The sequence below is a fragment of the Urocitellus parryii genome, chromosome 15, assembly GCF_045843805.1.
Source record: "Urocitellus parryii isolate mUroPar1 chromosome 15, mUroPar1.hap1, whole genome shotgun sequence".
In the NCBI taxonomy this organism is placed as follows: Eukaryota; Metazoa; Chordata; class Mammalia; order Rodentia; family Sciuridae; genus Urocitellus; species Urocitellus parryii.
This window is the reverse complement of record NC_135545.1, coordinates 47,446,226-47,472,815: the sequence shown is the minus strand read 5'-3', so window position 1 is coordinate 47,472,815 and position 26,590 is coordinate 47,446,226. Positions and strand designations below refer to the sequence as shown.

General features: G+C 51.7%; 1 protein-coding gene across 2 annotated transcripts in view; it reads right to left on the bottom strand.

Moving 5' to 3' along the window:
* Positions 1 to 26,590, bottom strand: part of Vac14 (VAC14 component of PIKFYVE complex) — a 101,857-nt gene that overhangs the window by 17,628 nt on the left and 57,639 nt on the right. For both annotated transcript variants that reach the window (XM_026399290.2, XM_026399291.2), the window contains exon 14: positions 22,233 to 22,365. In XM_026399290.2, coding sequence (XP_026255075.2) covers positions 22,233 to 22,365 — 133 coding nt within the window. The remainder of the gene's footprint in view (positions 1 to 22,232; positions 22,366 to 26,590) is intronic.

Below are 26,590 nucleotides of genomic sequence, written 5' to 3'. Positions count from 1 at the left end.
ACCGCCAAGATCAAACATGGCCTCCCCCATCCACACTGTCAGCAAATCATTCACTGGTCCCTTGGCCATTTGCTCGTGACACTCATGCTGACTCCCATTTGTGACTCCTCTGGCTTTGCCACCCAATAAAGGTATGCTGACACCCCACCACCCCTGCCTACACTGCGATTGCTACAACACTGCACGAGGACCTGAGGGTGGCCGGGGAGGGAGCCATTCCACACACGGGGCGGTGCCTGCTGCTGCCCGCTCCCTCCTGCACTCCCTCCTTCCTCAGGCCTGGCTTTTTTTTAGGGAATGACAAGAGGCAGAAGCAGATGAGGCCTCTGACCCATGGCGCGGATGCTGGGTGAGCGTTCAGCCTGGGCGGATGGGAGAGGCTTAAGCTCAGGAATGCCTGGGTGCCAGCTGGCCAGACAGTGTGGGCCTGCAGGGTGCTGGGCACGGCCTACTCCTTTGGCAAGCCAACCCCAGGCTATTACAGAGCAAGGTGTGGGAAGGGCACCAGAGGGACCCGAGTTTAAGGGGAAACGGAGGTGAGTGATCATCTTCCCCTGGACATTTGACATTCTCTACTGTCCCAAACAATGTCACCACACTAAGAAATCCCCTAGCAGAGCACAGAACAGCTGGCCTGTGGGGAAGAGACTCGACTCAAGTCTCCTGAGCGGAGCTGACGGTGCTGAGCTGGGAGTGCCCACCTCCTGCTGCAACCTTTCCAGTTGCTATTAATACCGTCCAGCTCTGCTCCAGCCCTCGCTTGCCTCTCAGCACGAACTGGCCCACAACAAACAGAAAACGTAAGCCTCAGCTGGTAGGAGCACAACTGTGGCCAGGAGGGAGGGCATGTCCCAGCTCTTTAGTTCTCCCTGACCCTCTCCCACTGTCCCTGGTGCAATCGATGGAACCAGTCCTTGAGAGGTGTCTTGTTAGTGGCACATGAGAAGCAGGGTCTGGATGACTGCACTGGCAGCCTCCTGTTAGACTGGCTCCACCAGATATAGCGAGGTACCTTCTGCTTCCTCAAACTGCTCTAAACTCTCGATTTGGGGTCTGAGGGGCCCCAATGCTGCCCTATCTAGCTCTTTGTGCCTCTGCTTCTCTGCTGTCTGGCATTAGAACCTCTGTCTCCTACTTAGGCAGGACCGATTCTCCTGTACCACAGGCTGGACAGGTCCTGCTGCAAACTCAGCTCCTTGGTGGGTCAGGCCTGGGCTCCCATGCTGGCCAGTGCCGGCCCTGGACAGGGGGCCCTAGCACATAACTGGACAGGTAATGCTGGCTCAAGGTTTCTCTCATTGGTTGGTGTGGACTCTTCCCTACACCCACAAGTGGCTTTAGGGCTGGATCAAGTCATTCCATCTCCCCTCTTCCCTCTGGCCTGGGCCTCCTTCTTCCACTTCTATCCTCAGCCAGTCCCACCAGTGGACGGCTCATTTCCTTTCTATACTGGCTAGCAGTGGATGTCCACGCCCCTTGCGCAACCCCAAGGGGGCATGGGAGTTCTAGGAGATGCTGGGGGTCTCCCACCAATCCCAGTGTGCAACCTAACATGGAGGGGAGAGAATGCAGAAGCCCACAGCCCTTCCCACCAGAGAGGACATGCTGTCTGCAATGTCCGGCCCAATAGCTGGGCTCCTTCAGGAATTTAAAGAGCAAGTAGCTTTTGGGTTAGCAGAACCCTAGGGTGGGAGAGGACGGAGAGGCCTCCCCTATGAGGTTCCGAAAGCCCCCGAGTTTCAATGTGTCTTGCCCCTCCCCCTTGCTCCCTTCCCTTCCAACTCTCTGCTTCCCAAGTATGAAAATTGTAAATCTGTTTTATTTATTTCAATCAATCCTCGGCAGTGTGCCCCTCAGGGCAAAGGCAGCCATGGTAACCCTGCCAACTCATGCCTTAAAAATTCATCGTGTTTAATGCAGTCGATGTGTCTGATACACTTAAAAGTTTCTTGGGGGCGGGGGTGGGTGGAGGGGGAGGAAGAGGAGACACGAGGGCTTGTTTTTCTGGGTCTTGCTGGGAGTTGGTGGAATGGGATGGATGACTGGGAAGAGGCAAGGAAGAAAGGGGCCTTTTGTCCTCTCAGCTATCTGTCCCTCAGTTCAAGAGCAGCTACTGCCAGGCTGGGGGTGGTGATGTCACAGTACCTGGGAGGGATCATATAGAGACTTTCAGGGAAGGTCCCATCAGGGCAGGAATGCTGTAGAAAACCAGATGGCCTCACTGAGATGGCCAGGTCATTCTGGGCTTGGGCTTTGCTCTAGGGACTAAGCTGAGAACAGGGAAGAGCATGAGAGGTGACTTCTGCCTCCTCTACCGCCCAGGGGGGCAGCTGGCAGCTCTCCCTGACATGGGCAGGGCTCCCCTCTCCAGGACAGAATTCATCTTCTCTCTGGCCCAGGGACTTGCTGGGCTGTATTTTCCATGTGCTCTTATTACTTGACCTGGCCTGTTCCCTGCTGCCTTCTTAGCCCATAGACAGGCACTTCTCGAGCCCCCACTGGACCTGCACACATCCTTCTTGGGAGAAACCTCGCCCTTTCCTGCCTCCTGGTAGCTGGTGCCCATCATCCCCTTCTGAAAGTTGTAACTGGCCCTCACCCTGGCCCATCCTTGGCTTATACAGTGATCTCCCACAGGAGCTGGACCCCCGTGCAAGTGGGAGATGTGCACTTGTGGAACAGAAAATTAATGGCCAGGAAGGGACAAGGTGGCTTGGTTACCTTAGTCATGGAATTTGGCTTATATGCAGAGCTGTAGGCAAAGGCACCTAGGGAATCAGGTGAATTCTGAAAATGATAATCGGGGATTCCGTGAGGTTTTGGTTGATGTACTTTCAGAAGCTGCAAGGAGGTCTTGGAGGGAACTTGGCAGGTGTCTGGACTGAGTGAGTGTGACTTTGTTCAGATACTCCAGAATACGGCTGGGTGCAGTAAGACAGCCCAATTGTGGAATCAGAGCACAGCCCCGTGCTGGAGGTGCTAAAGCTGGGCCGGAGGACCCTGTGGCTCAGCCTAGATATGGTCTTGGTGCTAGAGAAAGAGACAATGCAGGGAGGCAAGGCTGGTGAGCAGAGAGTGTGGGTGGGGGCCACTGTCCCCCAGGCTGAAAACCCTTGATATGGTCTCTCTGTGTTTAAGTTTCATCTTTTGAACCCTCAGAACAAATGAAAACAAAGAAATGGGCCACTACCGGAAACCCTGTTGGCTTCAAGCTGATCAACTCCAAGAAGCGCTGAGATGGCCAGGGTCTGGGACAGGACAGCTCCTGCCTTCTGTGCCCAGGGATTTCCTTTGCTGGAATCACCACTTCCTCCCTCACAGTGCCCACAGATGAGACAGTTGTGGGGCAGGTTCTCTACATTAGATACATCGTGTATGTTAAATCCTTTCAACATGGGACAGGGGTTACTGCAGCCCCTGCCCTAATGGGAATGTGACCAAAGCGTAGATCAGGGGCCTTGTCCAGGCCACATCAGGTCTCTGCCCCAGCACTTCATTTCTTAGCTGCTAAAGCTTCAGCACATCTCCACTTTGAGACTGTAACCCAGTTAGGGGCAACTTTCCATCGGTATTACTGGGACCTTCTTTCTTTCATTCTTTTCTTTTTTTTTTTTTTTTGCAGTATCCAATCCAGGACCTGGTACATAGGCAAGAGCTCCACCACTGATCTACATCCCCAGGCCCACCGGGGCCTTCTGATCTATCAGAGCCTGTTCTTTCAGAAGCTCGCTAGGGCTCCCGGGCGGTACATCTGCAAACCAATTCCTAACCCGACCCTCCACCTTGGGGCTATGTCTGTAAGTGACAGGCACTGACCACACCTGGCCAGGACAGTGCAGGCCTGTTATTCACACTTAGTTCTGCCCTGCTGCGGTGATGGCTTGTCTCCAAGGGGATGAGAGGGAAGCAGGGCCTGGAAAATGCATCCACAGCTCACAGCCAGGACTTAAATTCAGACTTGGGGGAGGAGTCAATGGGCATGACTTCAACAGCAGGTTCCTAGAGGGACTGGGATGTAGCTCAGCAGTAGAGCACTTGCCTAGCATGCACTGGGCTCTGTGTTCCATTCACAGCACCACAAATACACACAAAAAACCTCCCACCAGCAGCTTCCCAGAAACCTCTGTTAGGATGGCAACTTCTGAGTGTGGGTCCCAGGTCAGCTGCCTCCCAAAGTCCAGGGCAGGGGGGATTTTAATATAATGACTCCTGGTGCCCAGGGAGACATGGTTAAAGCTGTTGCTGTGAATCCAGGGCTGATACTGCCAGGGAAACAGCACCCCTGAGTCCCAACTGCCCTGGAGTCTCCTTGGTGACTGTTAGAGAGCCACTGATGTAATCGCTCTCTCCCTCTGAAACCCTCTGGGCTCCGGCCCTCCTAAGCAGGATTTCCTCCTGAGGATGTACTAAGCCTCCCCTGCGGAGGCGGCCCTGCCTGTGAAGAGGCCGCCACAGCCTGGTATGCTGCTTCCTGGTCCCAGACCTGCCCACCACCCATGCCCCAGCCACCTTCCGGCCAGGCTCATGTGCCCCACTCCCTCATGGGACAGAAGAACCTGAAGCCTAGGACTGGTCTCAGAACACACAGTTAGGGACATAGTGGGGTCAGAGCTCGGGTCCCCGACTCAGAATTCATGTTCCTATTAGGTCAGATGGTCCCACATGGTGACCTATCCGCAGAGGGTCACAGATCTCCCCTCCCTAGGCTAATCCCTCCTTCTATCCATTCAAGGGCCCCCATAACTACAGCTTGAAGGTCCAGGGGCAGAGATGCCTCCCCACCCCTGCATGTGACCTTACGATGGCTCCTCAGTTAAATTCTGTCTTAGGACAGGGAAGAAAGAAGCACATTTGTAACTCTGCTGCTCCCCTCTTCAAACTACAGGGGTGGCCTTCTGGGACAGGAGGCAAGTGAGTGCCCAGAGTTCAGAGAGTGCTGAAGGGCTGCACCATCATACTCTCGAATGCTGGGCATCCCCAGCCCCACAGTCTTCCTGTTACCACACTGTTCTGTTCTCATTTTCCTTTGTTTCACCCAATTATTCCCACACTAGTCCCTTCCTTCCAGGCCAAGGGATCACCCCCTGCTGCTGTTTATACATCCACAAACAGACGGGCGGTATCCCTTCCACTGCAGTCAGAGTGGAGCCCCATGCGGAGGCCTTGTCGGGGCACCCTCCTTTCCCTCTGCCCTTACAGCATGAGCCCAATTGTGTTCCTGGTGGCTGTGGGTCCTGGCTGATCACAGGGATCCTCTGATAGCTCACATTCCATGGCGCCCTTTTAGGATTTAATGTGCTCGGAAGTGGTTCCAAGCAGGGGTTGTCATTTTGATTCTGGTGATACCTCCCAGCGGAGTCACCATCTCTGGTCCTATTAGTGTCCTCACCTACCCAGAAAGCTGCACACTTACCCTCCAGGATCAGGAGGCCCCCTCCTTAGGCCTCCTCCTGAATCTGGGGTTTGTGAATCACCTAAGGACACCCGGAGACACCAGGACTGCAGAGAGGCCCCACCTCTAGGTGTGGGTGCTCCGCGTTCTTAAGCTTCTGGGATGGGTCTGAGAACTGCTGCCACAAACTGCCTCACCAGAGCCGAGAGCTCCACGCGCTGGCAGTGTCACTCTGGGTGGAAACGAGGGGATTTTAAGAGCAGTTTCAGAGGCTGTGTAGCAACAAAGCCTGGGCTCGGCCCAGATGCCTACCTTCTCATCCTGCCTCATCCTTACCTCCCTGGACCTGCTGTCCCGGTTTCTGCCTGCCACTGCACCCTCTGCTTCCCTCCTGTCCCTGCCTGCTGAGCACAGCCCTGCTCCTCCATCCACACACAAAGAAAATCAGACCAACTCGCAGACAAGACCCACGTTGTGTCCAGGACTTTCTGGCACCCACATGCAGGCAGTGGCTTCCTTTGGTGGCCTCAGAACTGGTCTCACCTCTAACAGCAACAGCCTCCCTGGGGAAGGAAGCTTGGCTCGCCTGCTCCTGCGCCAGGCACCTGCCATCCTGCTTCCTGGTCACACAGCACATACACACAACACGACAGGCACCGGATTAGAAGCTAGAATGATAGGGCTTTTCTGGTCCTCACATTTTAGTCTGAGGTTTTGTGAAATTTTATGAACTGAGATGGTTTTCTGCAGCTCTTTACAAGTGCCTGCTTAAAGGGCACAGAGATAAGAGCAGAAAACAGAAGGGCTAGTTAAACACTAATGCCCACCACCGGCAACAAAGAGCAGCTCCCGGAGTGGCGGCTCTGCAGTCGCCTGGAACACTGGTAAAACGCACAGGGTCTGGCAGGGCTGGGAGGATGGCAGAGCCACAGCAGATGTGCAGGGACAAATGCGACACGGAGGAGACCCTTTCAAGTATTCGTGGCTTCAGGTATTCTTATCTGTACCCTCCCCCACTGCCTGCCAGAAGACGGAAAAATTCCTTTTGTGATCAGTCATTTTCAGGGAATTTTAAGATGCATGAAATAGGCTTTTCATCCACATGTTCCTTGCCAGCCCGGGAAATCTTCACGGGATTAAACGTGTGAGAATGAGAAAAAGCCTCAGGCGTGCAGCGTCCTTGGAAGTTTCCACAGAGAAAAAGTCCCAGGACTTGGTTACAGACCAGACCCCCCAGCAGAGGACAGGGACTGGCTGCCCTCTACCTAGGACTTCGCCTTTGCCCCCCTGAGCAGCCTGGGCAGTCACACACAGAGAAACATGGGGCACTGGAACCCTCAGGCTTAGTGATGATCTACACGAGGGGAGAGAGTGCTCCTGAGCCACTGTGCCACTGTGCTCCAGCCCAGAGAGCAGAGCGCAGGGACCAGGTGAGGTCAGGATCCACGAGCCAGGAAAGGGTGCAGGCAAGGCAGACTGTCGAGCAACCCTGAGACCAGAATCCACTATGGAAAACCACAACCGAACCAAGCCCCATGTTTATAAACGCACAGAGAAAGTTACGGAGGGAAATTCATGAAGCCAATGACAGAGGCTCCTTTTGGAGAGGAGATGGTGGTAAAGGGTCTTTCCCAAGCTATGCTATATTTTTCTATTACTTCAATTCTTATTTTATATGTTTTCAATACTTTTAAGCATAAAAACTAAAGTATTTAGAATCCTATATGTTTGAGACTGTCCTGGACTCCCTAGTGGAAACTGTCAGTGGCACAGTCCCAGAGCAGGGCCTGGAGAAAGTGGTGCCACTTGAGAGAGCCCTGAGAGGGCGGTGGGGCTCTAGCAGCTCTTCCCTCTCCAGAGAGGGGCTGCTGCGGATTTAACAATGGAAACATGCATTTTACAAATGAGAGGATCAACAGCCGGGAAATGATATTTTTAGCTACTCTGGCTCTTTGCTTCAAAGGCGTATGTTTCATCTAGAACCAGGCAAACCTCCTACAAAGTCTGCCTGTTTGCAAGGAGTGATTAGCATAATACGAGTAGGAAAGAAGGCCTGGCTCCACTCGGAGGCAGGAGTGCCTACTACAGGGAGGCCTTCTCTTGAAATAGAACCGCCAGATGAGGAACGTCTTATCAATGGAGATGAAGCTTCACTTGGAGCCGAAACACTGCCTTACACTCTGGCCTGGCTACTGCAAATGCAGCTGCCACTTGCATACAGTGGGATCTGAGGGTCTCAATGACCACAGCTCTACCCTGGAAGGCTGCCCTTCCGGGTGCCATTTAAATATCACCTTTGTCTCACGCAACTGTCCTCTTCCAAAGGGTCTTGGGGCTGCCTGTACAGAAGTCCTCTCTGAGGGGTAGGACAGGGCCAAGTCAAGGGTAAGCAGGAGGGATAGACAACAGGTGGGGGCAATTACAGGATGCGGTCATAGGTATTGACATCCCAGGGAGATTTCACCTCCAAGGTCATGCTACTGTGGGAAGGATGGTGCTGCCCCTCAGAGCTGCTGCAGGCACTCCCACAGCCGGCCAGGCCTCTCCTCTCCTGGCTGCATGCTTGGCCTGTGGGAGCATCTTTTGATGGTTGCTGTTTCCTGCCTGGACACTGTCAGCTGGCTGGGAAGGACTTGGGGTCGTGCACATGTGAAGAGAGGCACGGACTCTCCTCATAACACCACATGAATGAAACAAAGGTGCGACCTTCCAAGACTGTACCTGCAGATACTCATCTCCCGGTAGCAGTGGAGACAGATAACACCCAGCAGCTGTTCCACAAGCTTCCTCTTGCCTGTCACACCAGGCCAGGGGCACCATACTGAGGGGGCTTGCCACAGGGGTTGGGGCTGTGGGTGGCAGTGGGGTGCTGGGAGCAGAGAGTGGCGGTTGCCTTCTATTTTAAGCACTTCTGGCAGGAATGAGAAGAGACGGGAAGGACCAGTCATTTCTCCATCACCTCTCCCCCTTAGTGCTCCCTCCAGAGGAAAGAACACAGATAGGTCTTCCTGCAGAGGGTCAGGAAACCAGGAAATGCTTGCAGACGGGGTGCACAGCTGAAGATCTGAGAAAGCAATTACCGTGCTACTGGGGGGCCTGCGAGAAGCAGAAGGAGCCGGACTGGGGCAGTCACTCAGGCTGCAAGGGCAGGAAGGAAGGAGGGGAACTCCAGGTCCTGCCAACTGTTGTGGCCAGGGTTTCCAACAGAGGTGGGTGGGGGTCTCCTGCAGGAAAAGGGGAGGCTGGCCTTTGTCCACCAGGAAAGGAAGGGCTCAGCTCATAGGAAGGAAAAACTGACTCTTCTCAGGACAAATGAGTGGATGAGAAGGCTAGCTGGATTCACAGGCCCTGGGAGTAAACTGACCAAAGCCAGCATCCCACGAAGAGCCAAGAGTATGTGTCCGGGTCAGGGACGTCCGGGGCATAGAGGAGGTTTTAAAGTTAGGTCAGATAATCTGCTTATACTGTCTGTCCCAGGAGCATGAATGTTCCAGAATGATGTGGCGGCAAGATGCCTTGTCAAGCGAGCTGCTTGAGCAAACTCCTTAAGGAGCCTTTGCTGTTGTATGAGGCTAATGGCAGGGCAAGGGATGCATGGCCGCAGCTATGATAGCGAATGAGTGGTCTTACCCACCCTGTTTCCTGCGACCGTCTCCTGGTGGGCCCTGGCCCTCTTTCACTTACACAAACTGGAAGTTCTGGGAGCCCATAGGGCACTGAACTTAGGAGCCAGTCACCTCAGGCACGGCCTTGTGCACACCACGCCACCCCCAAGGCTCTGGCATGGCTGCACACCAGCAGCTTCCGTCAGGGACTTGGGCACCCTACGAGTGGGTTTTGTGAACCTGTTCAGGCCCTTCAGTGGCTCACTGAGTACCATAGAGCTGCCCGTGAGGCAGCTCAGGGCCTGATCTGTCCGCGACTGCTGGGCTCCCTTGCCTTCCAGATACCCAAGTCCCACAGACTTGGGAACCAGCCTCTGGACTCCTGAGCAGATGGCTAGCAGAGCCACAAACACTTCCTTTCCTTGCTCCCAGCGAGTGCTTACTGCTCTCTCATGGTTCAGCGTAGACATCCATCTCTTTCCAGAAGCTTTCTTGGACCCCTCTACTGGACTGGGCACCCCCCCCCCCCATCTGCTTCTACAGAGCATCAACACACCGCAGTGTTACCAACTAAGCCTAGAGGGCAGGACCTAGCTCTGCCCATTGTGGTGTCCCCACTGGTGGCCACTGGGCTTGACACTGGCAGACACACGGGACAGATCTGCTCAGTGACAAATAGCCACTTGGGGCTCTCTAGGCCAGCACAGCAGCAGGGCTGTCCTGGGTGCCAGGGCGAGACTCTTCTCCACGTTTATAGGGGAGGGGGCTGAGCTCTTGCTCCTGGCGTTCTGCTCTCAGATGCGAGGCTCTTGCCCGGCCTGACAGCTGTGGCCTAATTTCCAGGGCTATCACCGGGCTCCTTATTTTTACCCACTTGGTATTTTTCATAGCTGATGCATGGGGGATGGTGAGGGACTGGAGGTGGGGGAGGGTGTATACGAGAGGAAGACACAAATGCTGTGGGGCCAGGGCAGGTTGTGCGGTGTGGAATGTGCCAGGCAGGAAAGGGGTGGGGGTAGGCATGGGAACATGGAGGAACCAAATGTTATTATTTTTTTTCTTAAATTAAAAAAAACAAAACAAAACCACAACAAACACCACCCCAAATCCTACCCCTTGCTTTTCCTCGGTAAGCATTTTCGACAAGGTCACAAATGCACTGGCTCTATAGATTTTTGGCTCCAAACCACATTTCAGGCAGCCTTTAAGAGCCAGTTCTTGGCGTAGCTTCAGCAGAGCCTGAGGAGAGGGAAAACTAGGGCACTTTTATGCTTTGAGAAAACATCAGATCCAGGTCACAGCTTCCTGGCTCCACTGAGCTGTGGGGCACCCCCTTCCACAGCCTGAACCTGAGCACCCCTCACTCCCAGACTGGCATTTCCTTCAGGGCAGGAATCACAACACTGGGTCACATGTTTCTTTTTTACTTGTCACCTGTCCGCCTATTCCACTGAACTGCCACCTTTGTGCCAGCAGGAGCCACCGCTCTCACTCCCTCTGTGTGTCCTGGCTGGCGTGGGGCCCAGCCCATCCCAGGCCTCCAGAGCATTCACAGAATGGACAGCTGTGTCTAGGGAATATCTGCCCCCTGCCCTCTGGGTAGGTGAGCTCCTTCATACAAACTCCCTGGCACTCCACCTGCCTCTAAGATGCTCCCACCACACTCAAAAGGCCTCCTCTCAGGACTGTGGAGGCTAGGCCCCGGTTGGTCCAGGCCATGACTCCGTGCAAAGGTGGCAATAGAGAGTAGTTACTGGAAAAAGAGCCTCAATTTCCCCCTGTGTTTAAGGACCTGATCCCGAAGGACCCTTTTGGCCACTGTCTGTCTGTCTGAAACTCTCCTGGTCTCTCTTCAGTGATGGCCCCATGGTTACCATCTGGGTGCACACACGTGGAGAGGGGACATAGAATGGGTCCTGCTGGGAGGTACTGGGCTGCATCCACCCCTAACTCCACACGTGACAAGGGAAGATGCTTGGACTATCCTGCCAAGCACGGAAGCAGCCTCATAGGAGGGATTAGCCAGGAGGACCATGGGATTCCTCTCATGCTGCCCATACCCACTGGCCATGTCCTCCCTGTCTGCTCTCATGTGGTCTCTGGGAAGGTCGCTGGGCCATCTGTATCACTTCACCCTCCTCTATCCTCCTATAGCCACCGTGATAGGCCTGGAGTTGGGGTGTTGAGAGAACAGGAGTGAGCCATCCTGCCACATAGTGGGTGGCCTGAGCAAGAATGTGGCTGACATAAGAGGAAGAGGAGCCAGCTGTGGAGTGGGGAAAGGGAGACCCAGTTGTGAGGACAGAAGGTGAATCTAGCCTTGCTTGGACTTGGGAGTTTTTAATGGGCCATGCCTGCCTCTGTCGGTATACTACCTTTAATATTTTTTTAATGTGACACTGATAATTGGTTTTCTGTCATGCACCACTCAGAACTGGTCAGCTCTGCCCAAGGGCAGAGTTAGTTAAGTGGGGAGCAGGTACAGAGGATGGGAGCATGCCAGGGTTCAGACTCCATTTAATGAGGACTCAGTGGCTCAAGAGCTCTCTCTCTGTTTAAACAGAAGAAGGTGTGTCAGCCCCGAATGCCTGCTTCCTGGCAGCTGAGGCAGCGAAGATGCCAAGCTCAGTTCTGTGACCATATCCATCTCTCGGCCCCCTCTCAGCTTGTCATTTATGTTCCTACTGCAGTCACCATTGTGGTGGCTGCTCCTGACACTTCCCAGTTACCCTGCACCAGCCTCTCTGCTAGGCATTTCCCATATGTCATGTCACTTAATCCTTGCAGAGAGCAGGGCCGGGTAGTGACTGCTTCATTTTGCACTTATGCAGGGTTTGTTCTCAGGGGTGGTGGGGTTGTGGCTCAGTGGCCAACTGGCTGCCTAGCATGCACAAGGCCCTGGGTTTGATCCCCAACACTGCCACAAAAGAAGCTACAGTGTGTGTTTAACATATACAAGGCCCTGAGTTTGACCCCAAAAAGTGTATAGAAAGAAAACTGTGCTCAGGAAGGCAGCCATGTTGGGGGCCTCTTCTGCTTAGCATCTCATGGCAAGAGCAGCCTCTTTGATTCAGAGAGCTGGTCTCTACTAGGTTTGGGAACTGTTAAAGCTGCCACTTGAGTCCTGCAGTCCTGTCCCTGTCACTGCTGTTCCCACCAGGGACACATGACCCTGTCTGGGTCAATCAGAGCCTCCTCCTGGAATATGACCTACAGAGATGTGATGGCCAAGTGATACGGTGGCCATGTCTCTGTGATTTTTGAAGAGACACATTAGGTGGTTTTTAAGGCCTTATCCAGAGCTAAGAAATAACCTCTGGGTTTTAGGCAGATCGTCCTCAGTGTGCAACCACTGGGAACGCATAGTAAACACCCACCAGACCTCAGACTGCACTAAAAAATCAAAGGAGAGCTTGCCTTTGCCGGCATGGTGGCTCATGCTACTCTGGAGGCTGAGGCTGGATGATCACCTGAGCCCAGGAGTTTGTGACCAACCTGGGCAGAGTGGGACCCTGACTCAAAAGCAAACAAACAACAAAGGACACCATTAAGTGGGAGTAGGAAGGCCCGCCACAGGGTAGGAAAAGATAAGAACAGTATGTGCAGCCAGGAAAAACTCAAACCCAAAATACACAAATCAGTAAGAAAAACATGAAAAACCCCACGGGCAACAGGTTTGTCATAAGAGGCTATCCAAAAGGCAAATCAGCTATGAAAAGTTGTGCAACTTCATTAATCTTCAGGAAAATGTGAATTAAAACTATCTGCCTAACGGAAAAGCTACAATCAAAGACTGATGTGCCAACTATTTGCAAGGACAAGAAGCAGCTGGAGCCCTGCTACACTGCTGATGGGACTGAAATTGGGACAAGCACTCTGGGCAGTATCTCCCAAAGTCACAAATTTATGTCTACTCATCATTTCTACAATTCCTAGGTATATAACTAGCAGAAATGTGTAGATATTTACACCAAGAGATGCAAGATCATAGCATTATGGTGCCAGACTAAAAATAACCCCCATGTCCATCAATGCTGGAACAGGTAACTAAACCCTGGCACCTTCTTCACACAGTGAAATCCTCTATGGAAACTACTGCTTTGTCAACACACAGGAATCTCAGAGACCTAATGGGTATCAAAAGAAGCCAGGCTTTGCCAAAGAGCACAAACTGATTCCATTTATGTTAAGTTCAAAACCAGGTACCAACAAACCCAGAAGTGCTGGAAGTCAGGATGGAGCTATTTGGGGAGCAGCAGGAGGCTGATACCTGGAGACGTGATACCTCTTGGTGCTGGGAATGCTCCATTTCTTGGTCTGAGCCTCACTCCACGGGTGTTAACAGGAGAAATTAGTGGAGCTGTAGGGCACTTGGGATGTGCGCACTTCTAACAGTATACTGTTCTTTAAATTTTTATTCATAAAAGGCTCAGGGCACAGAGAGTAAGGTTGCTACCCCACCCTGACCAGAAGAGATAAGGTTGATTGGCAGCACTGACGCAGAATGGTAAAAGAAAGGGAGGTGGCTTTTACCAGAGATATGGCAAAACCACACTGACATCAAACCAGACTTCTGGGAGCATGGTGGCAGCAGAAAGGGCTGAGAGTCCTTGAGTGTGGACAACTACTCTTCCTTCCCAGGGGAAAGACTGGGTATGCAATCAGCAGTATGGAGTCAGAAGGGCCTGCCGCTGGCCCTGAGTTTACTCGAGAAGGCTGAAGGTGAAATGGAGACACAGTGGGGCTGGGGCCCGTGGTGCTCCTTCTGAGGGAGAGGAGAAAGAGACAAAGCTTAGCCCTTGAGGAAGCAGTTCCTGAAAGGCAGGAGCGAAAGATCAGGATCAAAACATGCCTCACAGGACCCTTGATGGAGGACAAGAAAAAAATAAGAGCTGACAACATGGAGGTTACAAGCAGCTGCACTGAGCCAGGAGGAAACAAATCACTCTGGAGGAAGGAGGGGGTGAGGCCTGTCCTCCTGAGCAGCAGTCAAACGGAGAGAGCGCTCACTGTCAATTTACAAGGGAGGTCCAAGATTATGCTGGCTAAACAGAGACCGGAAATGGGCTGGGACAGTGGATGGGCCAGAGTATGGAGGAGTTCAGGGCTTTGATGGAAGACAGGAAGAGCAAAGAGAGGCACTCAGCATTCCTACTGTCTGAAAGGGTGACAGCCAATGGCAGCCATGAGCAACAGGGAGAAGAGGTCTCTGTGGGGACTGTCAAAAGAGAGCAGTTTCTTTCTGAACGAGGGTCCTGGCTGCCAGATCTGGGGCCCTGCTCCAGTATGGAAACCTGGAGACATGGGCTCTCGTCTCAGAGAGGGCAATAGCCACTGTACCTCTCTGAGAAGGACAACATGAACGTGTAGGGTCTTTCAGCCTGGATTCTGGGCAGGTGGACCCTGGTACTGCTTCTCAGCAGGATACGAGGTGTTCCCCAGAAGCTCTGGTGTCAATGTGGGAATGTTCAGAGGTGAAACAATTAGGTGATGAGAGCTGTACCCTCATCAGTCCATGCTAGTTTGGAAGAGGTGGGTCACTGGGGGTGTATTCTGGGAGGGTTCAGTGTCCCTGCAGCCTCTTCCCCTTTCTCTTTCTGCTTCTTGGCCACCATAAAAGCAGCAATGCTCCTCCACCATGCCCTTCGGGCCAACATGGAGGCCTTGTCTTGGGCTCAGATAATGCAGTGGCTTATTATGTGAACCTCTGAAACCATGAGACAAAATAAACTTTTCTTCCTCTCAGTTTTTTTTTTTTTTTTGGTACTGGGGATTTTGGTACCACTGAGCCACATCCCAACCCTATTTTGTACTTTATTTAGAGACAGGGTCTCACTGAGTTGCTTAGTGCCTTGCTGTTGCTGAGGCTGGCTTTGAACTTGCAATCCTCCTGTCTCAGCCTCCCGAGCCACTGGGATCATAGGCGTGCGCCACCACTCTTGGCTCAGTTGTTCTTGTCAGGCTTCTGGTCACAGTGAAGAGAAGCTGACACATAGTGAGACCCACAGTGCCAGTACAGACGAGCACCTGGCTTTGAACTTGTGTGCTGGCACTCACAGCAGATGCTTCCCACCATATCTGTCCTGCTCCCTTCTCACACCCAAGACTAAGGTCCTGACAGAGGAAACCTCAGCTCTGGGTTCTCTGTATGGCTACAGAGAACTGCTACAGATCCCAAGATTGGTACCAGGGCATTCAAAAGACGTGACAATAGTGACAAAAGTCACAGAGCAAACCCTCCGTTCTCCTGAGTGCTGAAGCAGAAAACTTCTATAGAAAGTTCCACTGTCTACTCCAGATCCCAAGCGCCTCCTTGGTGGGCCATCCCATCCTGGGTTATGAAGAGGCATTTGGCCTATCCAGTACCCTTCCCTGTGACTTCCACCGTGGTTGCCATCTGAGGCAGAATTTGGCACTCTGGTTCACCCAAGCCAGGTCCCTCCACAGGTCACTATCACCAGTACTCCAAGATAGGAACCCTCCTTGTATGTAGAAGGGGCAGTTGGTCTGGAGGGCTTTCCACAAATGCATGTGACAGAAACCCTTGTATTTTTCTGAAGTCAGGGGCCAGGGTGTGGGGGTTCTGTGACCTCTGTGACTATCTGCTGAAAGCAACCACTTGCAGGGTGAGAAGGGAGGACCTCATAGGGGGGGGGTCTCTAAGGGCATCGCTGGGAAAACTATGCTGACATGACACCAGAATTAAAGGAAGAGCTTCCTGAGAAATACACTGTATAATGGAGGGACAGGATACTCTCTGCAGCTGTCTTTCCAGAAGGAGGTATCAAGCACTTGGAAACTCAGGACACCCATTTGTCTTCTTGGCTCTGACAGACACAGCCCTATCCCAAGGAGGCAGAAGGACAGAAAACAACTTCTAGAGGCCAATTCCAAACCTACTGCTAGTTTCTTAAAAAGAGACTACATTATGATACACTTTAGCTACTTGCTAATTCCTCAAGCTGTCTGAGTTACCAATGTTAAAACTTTCCAAGTTTCCTGGCATCCTTAGGTAAAGTACAAACAGTCATATCCAGAGAGTGCTGCAGGTTCCATCTGGAAACAAACTCCAAGCTTCAGAAAGAAATTTGTTATCAAATTCTCAGCTCCTGACAATCACCCCCCTGGCCCTGCCAGCAGCCTGAGCTATGGGCTGGGGGGACTGATGCCTCTTAGATGTGTAGACTACAAACTAAGTGCTCTAAGTGGGAGGCTGGAAAGAGGCCAAGCAGGTGCCAGCATCCAAGATGCGAAGAATCCAATACTGCATATCCATGGGGTGTGTGTGGGGTCCACATTGAGCACTCTCCCACCAACCCAAAGCCAAGCCCTCCCCTCAATGCAAAGGAGATCCTGCAAACAGGAAAACAGCTGGCTTAGGCGGAGCTTGGCTGCTTGGGCTGTGGTGACAGGGGTCACCCTGAAGGACATAACCTTTCCCTGCCACGCTCACCTTGGTCTCTAACATCCCACAGTCCTGCTCAAAGTAAATGGATGCTTGAAACACAGAACACTGCCCTTTGAAGCTCCCGGGCTTCCAGAGCACACTGTGCAGGACTTCCTCTGGCTAGCACTCCACCCCTCCCAGGAGGCACCAGGAGGACCTAATTAATCCCAGCCTGGCCTAACGAGGCCCATCACATGTGGTTTCTATTTTCCAGAAGAAAAGACAGAGAGTGCCAGTGTGTGCACTGTTGTGGGGACTGCTTGGAGGAGGCAGAGCAAAGCCAGCGACCTGCCCAGGGCCCTCAGCCCTCCCTGGTCAATGAAGAGCAGGAGGGCCCAACCTCAGATGGCATGGCGAAGTGATAGATGTTAGTTCTCTGGATTGGAGATAATGGCTATGCAGACTGGGTCAGGGTCCCTTTATTTCACCCCTTGCATCTTTTACCTTGGAGGGCAGGACCTTTCCTCCTGGGAAGTCATTCCAGCATGTCATCAGGGCCTTCAGGGCCTCCTGCCATTCACGTTTGCACAGCATTGCCTCCAATTAGCAGACAGGAAGCCCAGGGCTGGTTGTAAAATGGCTACTGCTCATGCTCCCCCTTGCTGCCTTGCATTGAAACAAAAGCCCCCAGCCCTTGCATCTGGGGTGGGGGCAAGGCTGGGGAAAGTTCCAGAAGACTCATGCAAGGAGCTGGGCAGACACCTTAATTAAAGCCTGCAGGAAGAGAGGTTTCTTCCAAGAGGGAAGTAAGACATTCCTAGGAAGAATTCCTCTAGTTCCATTCAGTGTCCTGTTTCCTTTCCTTAGCTGGGGACCCAATCAATAAGGCTGCAAACTAATAAAAGATCAAAAACCCAGATGCATTCTGGGTAGAAATCAGGGCTTCTTCTAGCAGGCAAATTCAGGTTAGTGTGTGTTTGCCACAGCAATTTACTCTGAGCAATGAATGCAGAGGAAGAGAGCTGGACCTCTCAGACACTTTTTGTGAGCTGGGGCCCAGGGGCAAAGCAAGCTTTTCTGAAAGGCCGATTTAACCAAGCCCCAGTCTGGACACTTAACTCCATTTTGCCTTCCATTAGTATTAGCACAATAGGTTTTTGGTGGGCTGGCCAATGCCCTGGTCAGGTGAGATGGAGCGTTCAAAGACTCACAGGCTGAAGGTGGCGTCCCCAGGAAAAGGGACTCCAGAGCCTGGAAAGCCTGGGAGGATGCCAGGGTGTGAGGAGGACGTTAGCCCACATGGGCTGCAGAAGGTCCAAGGCCAGCAAAGTGGAACTTCCCAATTATGGCATGAAAGGGCTGCTTCTCCTGAGGCCCTCCTTCCTAGTCCCTGCAATTACAAACCAGACCAGTTCCTACTGGCTGCCCCGCTCGCCACCCACCTCAGTGGCCAGGCAACTCCCTGCTCCTCCTTGTCCTCTTCTTCCCAACACAAGGGCTCTTATGCGAACCCAGGACATTGGCAGGGTAGTATGAGTACAACCATGTATTAGGGATTGTGTGAATACTTGTGGAATGGAAGAGACTGCCATGCCTATCTGCACCCCAGAGGGGAGACAGCAGGACCTGAATGAACCAGAAGCCTTATCTCTGGGCTTCTCTGGGTTGGGGTTTCAGGAAGGAAGTCCCATGACCTCCTCCTCTTTCCCACTTGGGCCCCAGCTCACCCTCTCCGGATGCCTGCCTCATCTTAGGAGTGCGCCTTTCCCTGGGAGTGTGCTCGGGACTCATCTACCATCAACTGGGCCAGCAGGGTCGCAGCCCTCGCATTCACAGCACACAGTGCTTGTTAAAAATGAAAGCATTCTCTGGCAAAGTGCTCTTTGCAAGGCAGCAGGGAGGAAGAGGAGGGGAAGAATGCACAGTTGATGAAGCCAAGGGACGCTGGCCAGAGGGCCTCGTTGGCAGGCAGAGTGGAGTGTCTTCAGACTCACTACTTCCCCGCACAGAAGCAGGCTTGTAAAGATCACAGCTGCTGGGTTACGCCGGAGTTCATATCACAGCTTATCAAAGAGGCTGGGTTTTCTCCCTCCTCTCCTTTTCTCCTGGGTATAAGTGGGGTGGTTCACAGGCAGACAAGGCCTGGGCTTGTTCTGCCGGCATTAGCATGGAGGGTGGGAAGAGGCTGGAGGAGGGCAATGCACACCAACACCTACTTTGGGCAGAGTTGGTTTAGCAGGGCTGGGAAGGGTGCTGGTGGGTGCTTGGGTCCCGGGGCAGCAGAGCTGACTCTCAGTGCAGAAGGTCCAATAATCTTACTCTCTCATGTGGGTCTGGTTTTCTCTCCCTACAGACCACAAGGGGAGGTAGAGGCCATGGTGTGTCAGAGGCTGGACAACAGCGCCCTTCATCAAACACTGCCAGCACTGGGGCTGGAACCGCACTGATCTTACTTAAGCCCCCTGCAAAATAACAAGGTAGCCACCATTATCATCTCTATTTCTTGGACACAGCAGGAAGGCCTTGGAAATAGGTCACATGGCTACAGAAAGGAGGAACTCTGGAAACCATACACTTTCTTCCTCAGGCTACGAGGGGCTCTTGGGCAGGAGTGGGGGTGCAGCACCAGCCTCCTCACAGTACTCTGCTCCACATGTCCCATCTTCCCCCAGTGGTGGGCATGGCCTCAACTACCTGCATGCAGCCCAGGGAAGGCCTGGGACTGGAGCAGGTTTCCAGGGTCTCAGAGATATGGGCTTTCCCAACTTTAACATGCATCTAAACTGTTGTGACTGCTAAATAAGGAGGCCATGCTGGATATACTGAGCCCCTTGAAGAACAAGGAGGAAGGGCCCATTGGCCTTGGTCCCAGGGAGTCCTGGCATGCAGCTGTTCAGGGCCCCCTGAGGCACCAGACTCTGCCATCTCCCACAGAGGGACAAAGTGGTGGTTGCTGAATTATTAGCAGAGTGCAGGAGTTTGCAGCCCAGCTCCAAGCGAGCCCAGTCGACACACTGGCTTCTCTCCTTTTCCCTTTTGCAAACAGGATTCCCATCAGCCCCAAAACCTTGCTGCCTTGGAATCTGCAAATGGGAACATGGCAGTGGCCTGGCCATCGAATTCATGGAGCCTGGGGCCCCAAGAGGGTGAGGAGGATGCCCAATAATGTTCATTTTACCTGCAGCTCTGCTCTTGTGGTTTTGGGGTGCTGGTTACCACCCTGAGCTCCCCATTCACACACTTTTGATGGTATGTGAGGCCAGGATGGGATGGAAAAACCCAGACCAGCCCTGTCCCCAAAGAGGAAGCTGGCTGCACCTGCCTTTTTCAAAGGTCTCTCTCCCTTACTTGGTTCCCTGAAAGTGCCAGACAGGGACCGTTCATCCAGAGTGCTGACACTCTGCAGTGTGGAAAACCACAGAAAATTAACTGTCACTTATGTGGGAACAGACAGTCGTTTTTTGGTGGGGTCTTTCATATCACATCTAAAGTCTACTTCAATCCCCGCCCAAATGTGGGGATAGAATAACTGTGACTTCTTCTTTTGGCCAACAAGATTAAGAATACATTTCTGTCTCTCTGTAACAATGGTTCTTGATCAGGGTGATTTTATTGCCCAAGGGATATGTTTGGAGACTAGTTTTTGAGGGGGCAGTGCTGTGGATTGAACCCAGGGCCTTGAGCATGCTAGGCAAGTACTCTACCATTGGGCTCTACCCCCACCTTTTGGACATTTTTATTCATCCCAACTGGGTGGGGGCAGGTGCTACCAGCTTCCAGCGGGTAGAAGTTAGGGATGCTGCTAAATGTCATACAGTACACAGGACGGCCCCTACCACAAAGAACTACCTGGCTCCAAATGCCCACAGTGCTGAGGTTGAGAATCCCTGCTTTAGAAGAGCTCAAAGAACAAAGGGCAACGACAGAGACATCCTTTGTGTGGGGTGGAGACCATCAGAAGCCCCTTCCTCCTGCTGTGGTCCTACCATTCTTCTTTTAGTCCCCTTCAGGAATCATTTCTTTGGCTCCATCCCCAGGGTGCCCTCAGCTCCACACGAGGTCCCTGACTAGCCTGAGTTTCTCCTCCTCCCAGCAGGCAAACTTCTCCATCAGGTTTCTCCTGGCCCCTCCATTTCTTGTCTTCCACTCCTTCAGCTCATCCATAGCCGAGGAGGCTCCTGGGCCAGCTCCCGGAAGATGCTCTTTGGGCCTCATCTTCCCTTCCTGCCTCATCAGCCCCCTCTTTCCCCTGCTTCCTGCTGCCCTTCTGGCCCTTCCTCTCAGCTTCTGGTTCTGGTTTCTCCTCTTTTCCCCACCATTACATACCGAAGCTTCTTAGGGCTCAGTCTCAAACTCCTTCCCTTCTCACTTGGCCTCCTCTTACTCCTGCAAGTAAAAGCTCCACAAAGCCAGAACCATCTAGAACAGTACTTTGCACAGGGTTGGTATATCAGGAAATATCTGCTGACTATGTCATCAATTTCCAGTTTGACCTTGGGTCTAGGTCTCCCTTTGGAGAACCAGGTGCTCTAAATTGCTTCTTCAATATCTTTCTTTTGATGTTCCCAAAGCAATTCAAACTCAAACATGTCATGACCCTCCTTGCTCACTGGGACTCTCCTGAGGCTCCCACCTCAGACACTGGCAGCGCCATCCAGCGGTTCACACCAGGGACCTGCATGTTAGTCCTGACACTTTGCCCTTGCTCCCTCCTGCAATCAGTCCCCAGTCAATCACACATGCTCCTAACTGCATCGCCTACTGCTTTCTATTGCCTGACAAGTTGTCACAGTCTCATTTGGACAATAGCTTCCCAAGTGGTTTCCATCCATCTTGGTCCCTCCAGACCTTTCTCCCCAGCAACAAGGCAATCTTTCAAGTCAGAGAGCTGGTCACATCTCTCCTCTGTCCTTTCTCTGGCTTCCCACTGATGTCTGGGTGACATCCCTAATCCTTGGTATGGCCTACAAGGCTAGGTCCCCATCCCATTTGGCTTACAGCAAAATGAGCTCCCTTGTGCACTTCCTGTGCAGGCTGGGCTTCTGTTAGCCCTGCTCCCCAAGTGTCCTGGACCATTTTACATTTTAATAACTCCACCATACCAGGGTTCTGGGTGGCGGTCAGGAGGAAAGCCCAGGCACCTTCTTTTTAAAGATTCTTCAGTGTTCTGACATGCAGGGCTGAGAACCACTGCTACAGAGCATCCAGGGCCATTTGGACTGTTCTCTACCTGGTTTGATTGGAGAGCCTGGAGGAATTTGTGCCCCTAATTTAGCTTTCAATAGCCTGAAGTTCACTGGGTCACTTCTTGTGACCCTGCTCTTTGAAGCTGAATGTGAGACGAAGGGAATCCCAGTCATGCAGCCAGTGATGACAGTTCTTGGCTAGTGACAACAGTTCTCAAGGTCTGAGCCCCTGGGGCTGGAACCCTGACTGTCCTGGGCTAGGATCAGATGACTCAAGAACCTGGCTCCACCAATCTGGCCAAATCCCATATTGGTGGCTGGGCTGCCAGCACAGCCGTGTGTCATGCTCCATCTGGCTCACCTATTTTCCTTTCCAAAGACTGACAACGGCATTGAGGGAGAAGATATTCAACTTAAAGAAAAAACAGCATCTTGACAAGCAAAAACTTAATTTGTTTTCTTTTTTTTAAAAGAAATGTCAGTGATGACCTGCCTGATTGTCAGTGGTACCAGCAACACAGCATGAAGGGAAACCTTTGTTTCTTTTAAGAACACACATAAAGGTCAGAAAAGGAAGGAGTGAGAGGGAAGGGGTGGCTGCTTTGACATCTCAAAATGCAAAGCCATGGCCCTGTGGGGAGGAGAAGGCAGGCAGGGCTGACCTGATGATGAAAGGGCCTCTGACCTCCAGGAGCTTCCGTTCACTGCTGAACCTCTGGAGAAGGTTGATCATGAACTTATAAAAGTAGGAGTTCATGGTGGGAGTGGAAGGAGAACATTCTAAGCCTTTGGTACCTGTAGAGAAAGGGACAGAGCCAGGGTTTATTCTGATAATGTGTTCACAGGGTGATGAGTCTCATACCGAATACAAACAATGGCAAATGCCCCAAAGGGGGTGGATGGGGGGCTGTCTGTGGGTAACAGAATGAGAGAAAATCGCCAAAGGGCCACAGATTGTCAGAAAAAGGAAAGGACCAAAGGAATTTGAATAAGACATGTCTTTGCTTCCTGCAAAATGTACCCATTTACTCTCCACTCCTCTATCCAATCTCAAACCATGTAGTGAACTTTAAAACTTTTTTTTCTTAGTTGTAGATGGACACAATGCCTTTGTTTTATTTATTTATTTTTATGTGGTGCTGAGAATTGAACCCAGTGCCTCACACCTGCTAGGCAAGGGCTGTACTGCTGAGCTACAACCCCAGGCCCTGTAGTCAACTTCCTAATGTGTAAGGCCCTACCAGGTACTGTGACTTTTTAAAAAGCAAATATCTACTCATCATCCTAATAAGTTAGATAAACTTAGGGTTTACTATGCTCAGTCAAGGACAATGACAAGAGAATGGAGGAGTAAGGCAGGTACATAATCTTAGTGGTCAACAAACCTAGCAAAACTAAGAGGCAGGGGGTATGGGGGCAGGAAAGATGGTGGAATGTGATGGACATTATTACCCTAGGTACATGTGTGACTGCACATATGGTGCGAGGCTACATACATCGTGTACAGAGAAATGAAAAGTTGTGCTGCAACTGTGTATAAGGAATCAAAATGCATCCTGCTGTCATATATCCTAATTTAAAATAAAAACAAAGAGGCAAAACCCAAACTCCCTTCCCAGTGATACTTGAGAAAAAATAAGTGGTGTACATGCCAGGAGATTAAAGACAGCCAACAGTGCAAAGTATTTTAATCTGCACTATTAATTCCAGGACATTTTTAATCACTCCCCAAAGAAACCTTGTACCCAGTAGCAGTCTCCGGTTCTCTCCTCCTCCAGGTCCTGGAAAGCACTACTTTCTCTCTATAAACTTGCCTCTTCTGGACATTTTGCCCATTTAAATGGAACCCTACAGTATGTGGCTTCTTTCATGCAGCATATTTTCAAGGTTCACCTTTATTGTAGCATGTTCTTCGTCCATTTTTATGGCCAAATGATAGTACACTGTATGGACACACTATATTGTTGGCCCACTCATAAGTTGGTGGACGTTGGATTCTTTCTACTTTTTGGCTCTTATGATGCTGCTATGAACATTCATTTTCAAGCTTTTGCTTGAGCATATTTTCATTTCTTGGGTATATATCTAGCAATGGAACTGCTGGGTCACACAGTCGCTCTGTTTAACTTCCTGAGGGCTGTCCTATTTTATACCCCCACCAGCCATGCAGGAGGTGTGTCATTTCTCCTTCCCAACAGCCATCTTGGTGTTGGGAAGTGGGATCTCATTGTGGTTTTGATTTGCATTCATCTAGTAATAATGTTTGTGTGTTTATTGTCCATGTGACTATTTTTTTAATATTTATTTTTTAGTTTTTGGCGGACACAACATCTTTGTATGTGGTGCTGAGGATCGAACCCGGGCCGCACACGTGCCAGGCGAGCGCACTACCGCTTGAGCCACATCCCCAGCCCCATGTGACTATCTTGTCTGAAGAAATGTCTACTCAATTCCTTTGCTCATTTTTAAGTTGGGTTATTTGTCTTTTTATTGTTGAGTTTCAAGAGTTCTTCATACACTGGATACAAGTTGAGCCACTTATCAATTATGATTTATAAACATTTTCTCCTATTTTGGGGACAGTCTTTCAATTTTCTTGATAGTGTCCTTTGGAAGTACATGAAATTAAAAACAATTTTTTTTTTGGTGGCACGAGGAACTGAACCCAAGGCCTTATGTATATTAGGCAAGTGCTCTACTACTGAGCCACATTCCCACAAAATTTTAAATTTTGGTTAAGTCCAGTGTATTTTTTTAAAAAATATTTTTTAGTTGTCAGTGGACCTTTATTTTATGTATTCATATGTGGTGCTGAGAATCACCCAGTGCCTCACACATGCTAGGCAAGTGCTCTACCACTAAGCCACCACCCCAGGCCCCCAGTGTGTCTTTTTTTCTTTGGTTGCTCATGCTTTGTTGCCCAAGGCATGTGGAGCCATCGCTCTCTCAGGCGGCCTCCCTGGTCCAGGAGCCCTGTGGGAATCACAAGGCTCTCCCTGCACCAGGGAAGGGGTGACCATGCCTTGGCACAGGTTGTCACATGTGGGGTCTCTGTAGAACAGCTCCCAGAAGCACTGACCCAAGATACAATAGAGCCATGTGCAGAACCATCCAGAGCATTACAGGTGAGTCACACAGAGGTGCCTCTCTCTATGGCTGACTGTTAGGTACAGTGGCCAGAGAGTGGCAGTAAAAACACTCCTCCCAGGAGTTGTGTCTTGCTGTTGAGCTCACACTTGCCTTACAGGGAAGCAGCTGGGAACTAGAAAAGACCTTTTTCTGTTCAGTGTTTCCCAGCTGTGGATTACTCTATGAGGATTTTTCACGAGGGGCCACACCTCCAAATCTGACCGTCCCTCCCAGACAATCCCCTGAGCTGTGCCACAGGCCCGCTCTGAGTGGGGAGCCCAGCTCAAGGGCAGGTTTTGTATAACTTCCTGCTGTTTGGACTGCTTTGTTCTGGGTCCTTGCTTCGGGCAGCCTGGCTGGGAAGGTCCTGAGTGATTCTGGAATGGGAAACAGTCTCCGCTCCCTGGCCCAGAGGGGCTGTTTGCAGAATCATGTGTCACATTCTTATAGATCGAGTTACCCTAGGTCCAGCTGGGGCTGATCCCTGAAGAGGTGGTTGTGGGCCCAGCTGTTGAGGCAGCCCCATACCATTCTCCGCACAGGAGATGAATTTGAAGGACCATGATGGCTGCTGGAGAGCACACTATATGCCCCATGTGTTGCAGCAGGTACCTGGGGACTGAAACCCAGGTAACAGCAGGCTTCACTCAGGTGCACACCTGTGAGCACCTCTTGTGTCCCTGTCCCCTTCCTGGTTTTCTATGTGTACCCCCTGGCCCATCCCATTTCTATGGCCACTTAAGGCTCCCAAGAATTTTAAAGGACAAAGGGACCAATGTAGGGAGTAAAGAACTGGGATGGGGGCACCTGGGGCCAGAATCTATTCCTAAGGAGCTGGGTGCCAGGGGCAGGCCCTAGGGAGAGGTGCCTGCCTGTTGCAGCCTCACAGGGGCAGCAGGAAGAATCAGGAATGACCTTTGTCTCCTTATTTATAAGTGCTGGCAATTAAGAGCCCCTATTCAATGAGACAAAATGCACTGCACTGGGCCTGGGGCCTTCCAAATAAATGGTGGTTGCTTTTACTAGCAAATATCTCCTCTCTTAGAGTACTCCACGGGGCAGACTGCTTTCATTCCCTGATCCCCACCATGGAGGACTGGAGGTGGGGGGGATAGTCTGGAAATGTCTGAGTGGGGAAACTTCAGATTTGGAACAAATTCATGGTGCTCTGTTGTGATGTTGCAAGGAGTAAGACAGGGAGTCACCTGTGACCTCCCAACTCTACACCCAGGGAAGGAGATCAGTAAACCCCTTTCCCCACCGCTGACAGATTGGCTACAGTTGCCAGGAAAGAAGGCCTGGGCTGCTGTGGACACATCTTTGCTCTCCTTACCACAGCTCCCACTCTGGGCCAAAAATGTACTTCCAATATCTAGACTCACGGTGGCCCTTAGCTGGAGGAGGAGCAGTGCAGCCACATGGAGGAAGGCCCACCAAGCCCTTCATGCTTTCCCAGAGCAGCAGCCACTGGGGAAGCATGTGAGACTCAGCCCTTGTGGTGCTCCCACTGTCAAGACTAAGGATAGCAAGCAGCTGAGCTGACCAGGGCCATGAGTGAGCCTCAGCTGACAGGCCAGGGTGTGGTGGGAGCTGTAGGGGTGATGCCCAGGGCATAGTCTGCATGGCCTTTTGCAATCTAGGATTCCACCTGCTGGAAAGACCACTGCCTGGAGAGAAGGAGTGGCCCAAGACAAGGCTGGGGGTCCTTCTGCAGTGGGAAGAGGTGGGGTCTGTATGGCTGGATAAGGAAGGAAGTGATTTCAGTGCTCATCAGGGTCAGGGTGAGGGCCTGGGAGATTGCTCCCAACCCCAGTTCCCCTTTGCCCAGCCATCCCTCTGGCCTCAGCGGTCTTCAGGCCTGGCTGACTTTAGATGGAACCTGAGAAAGAGT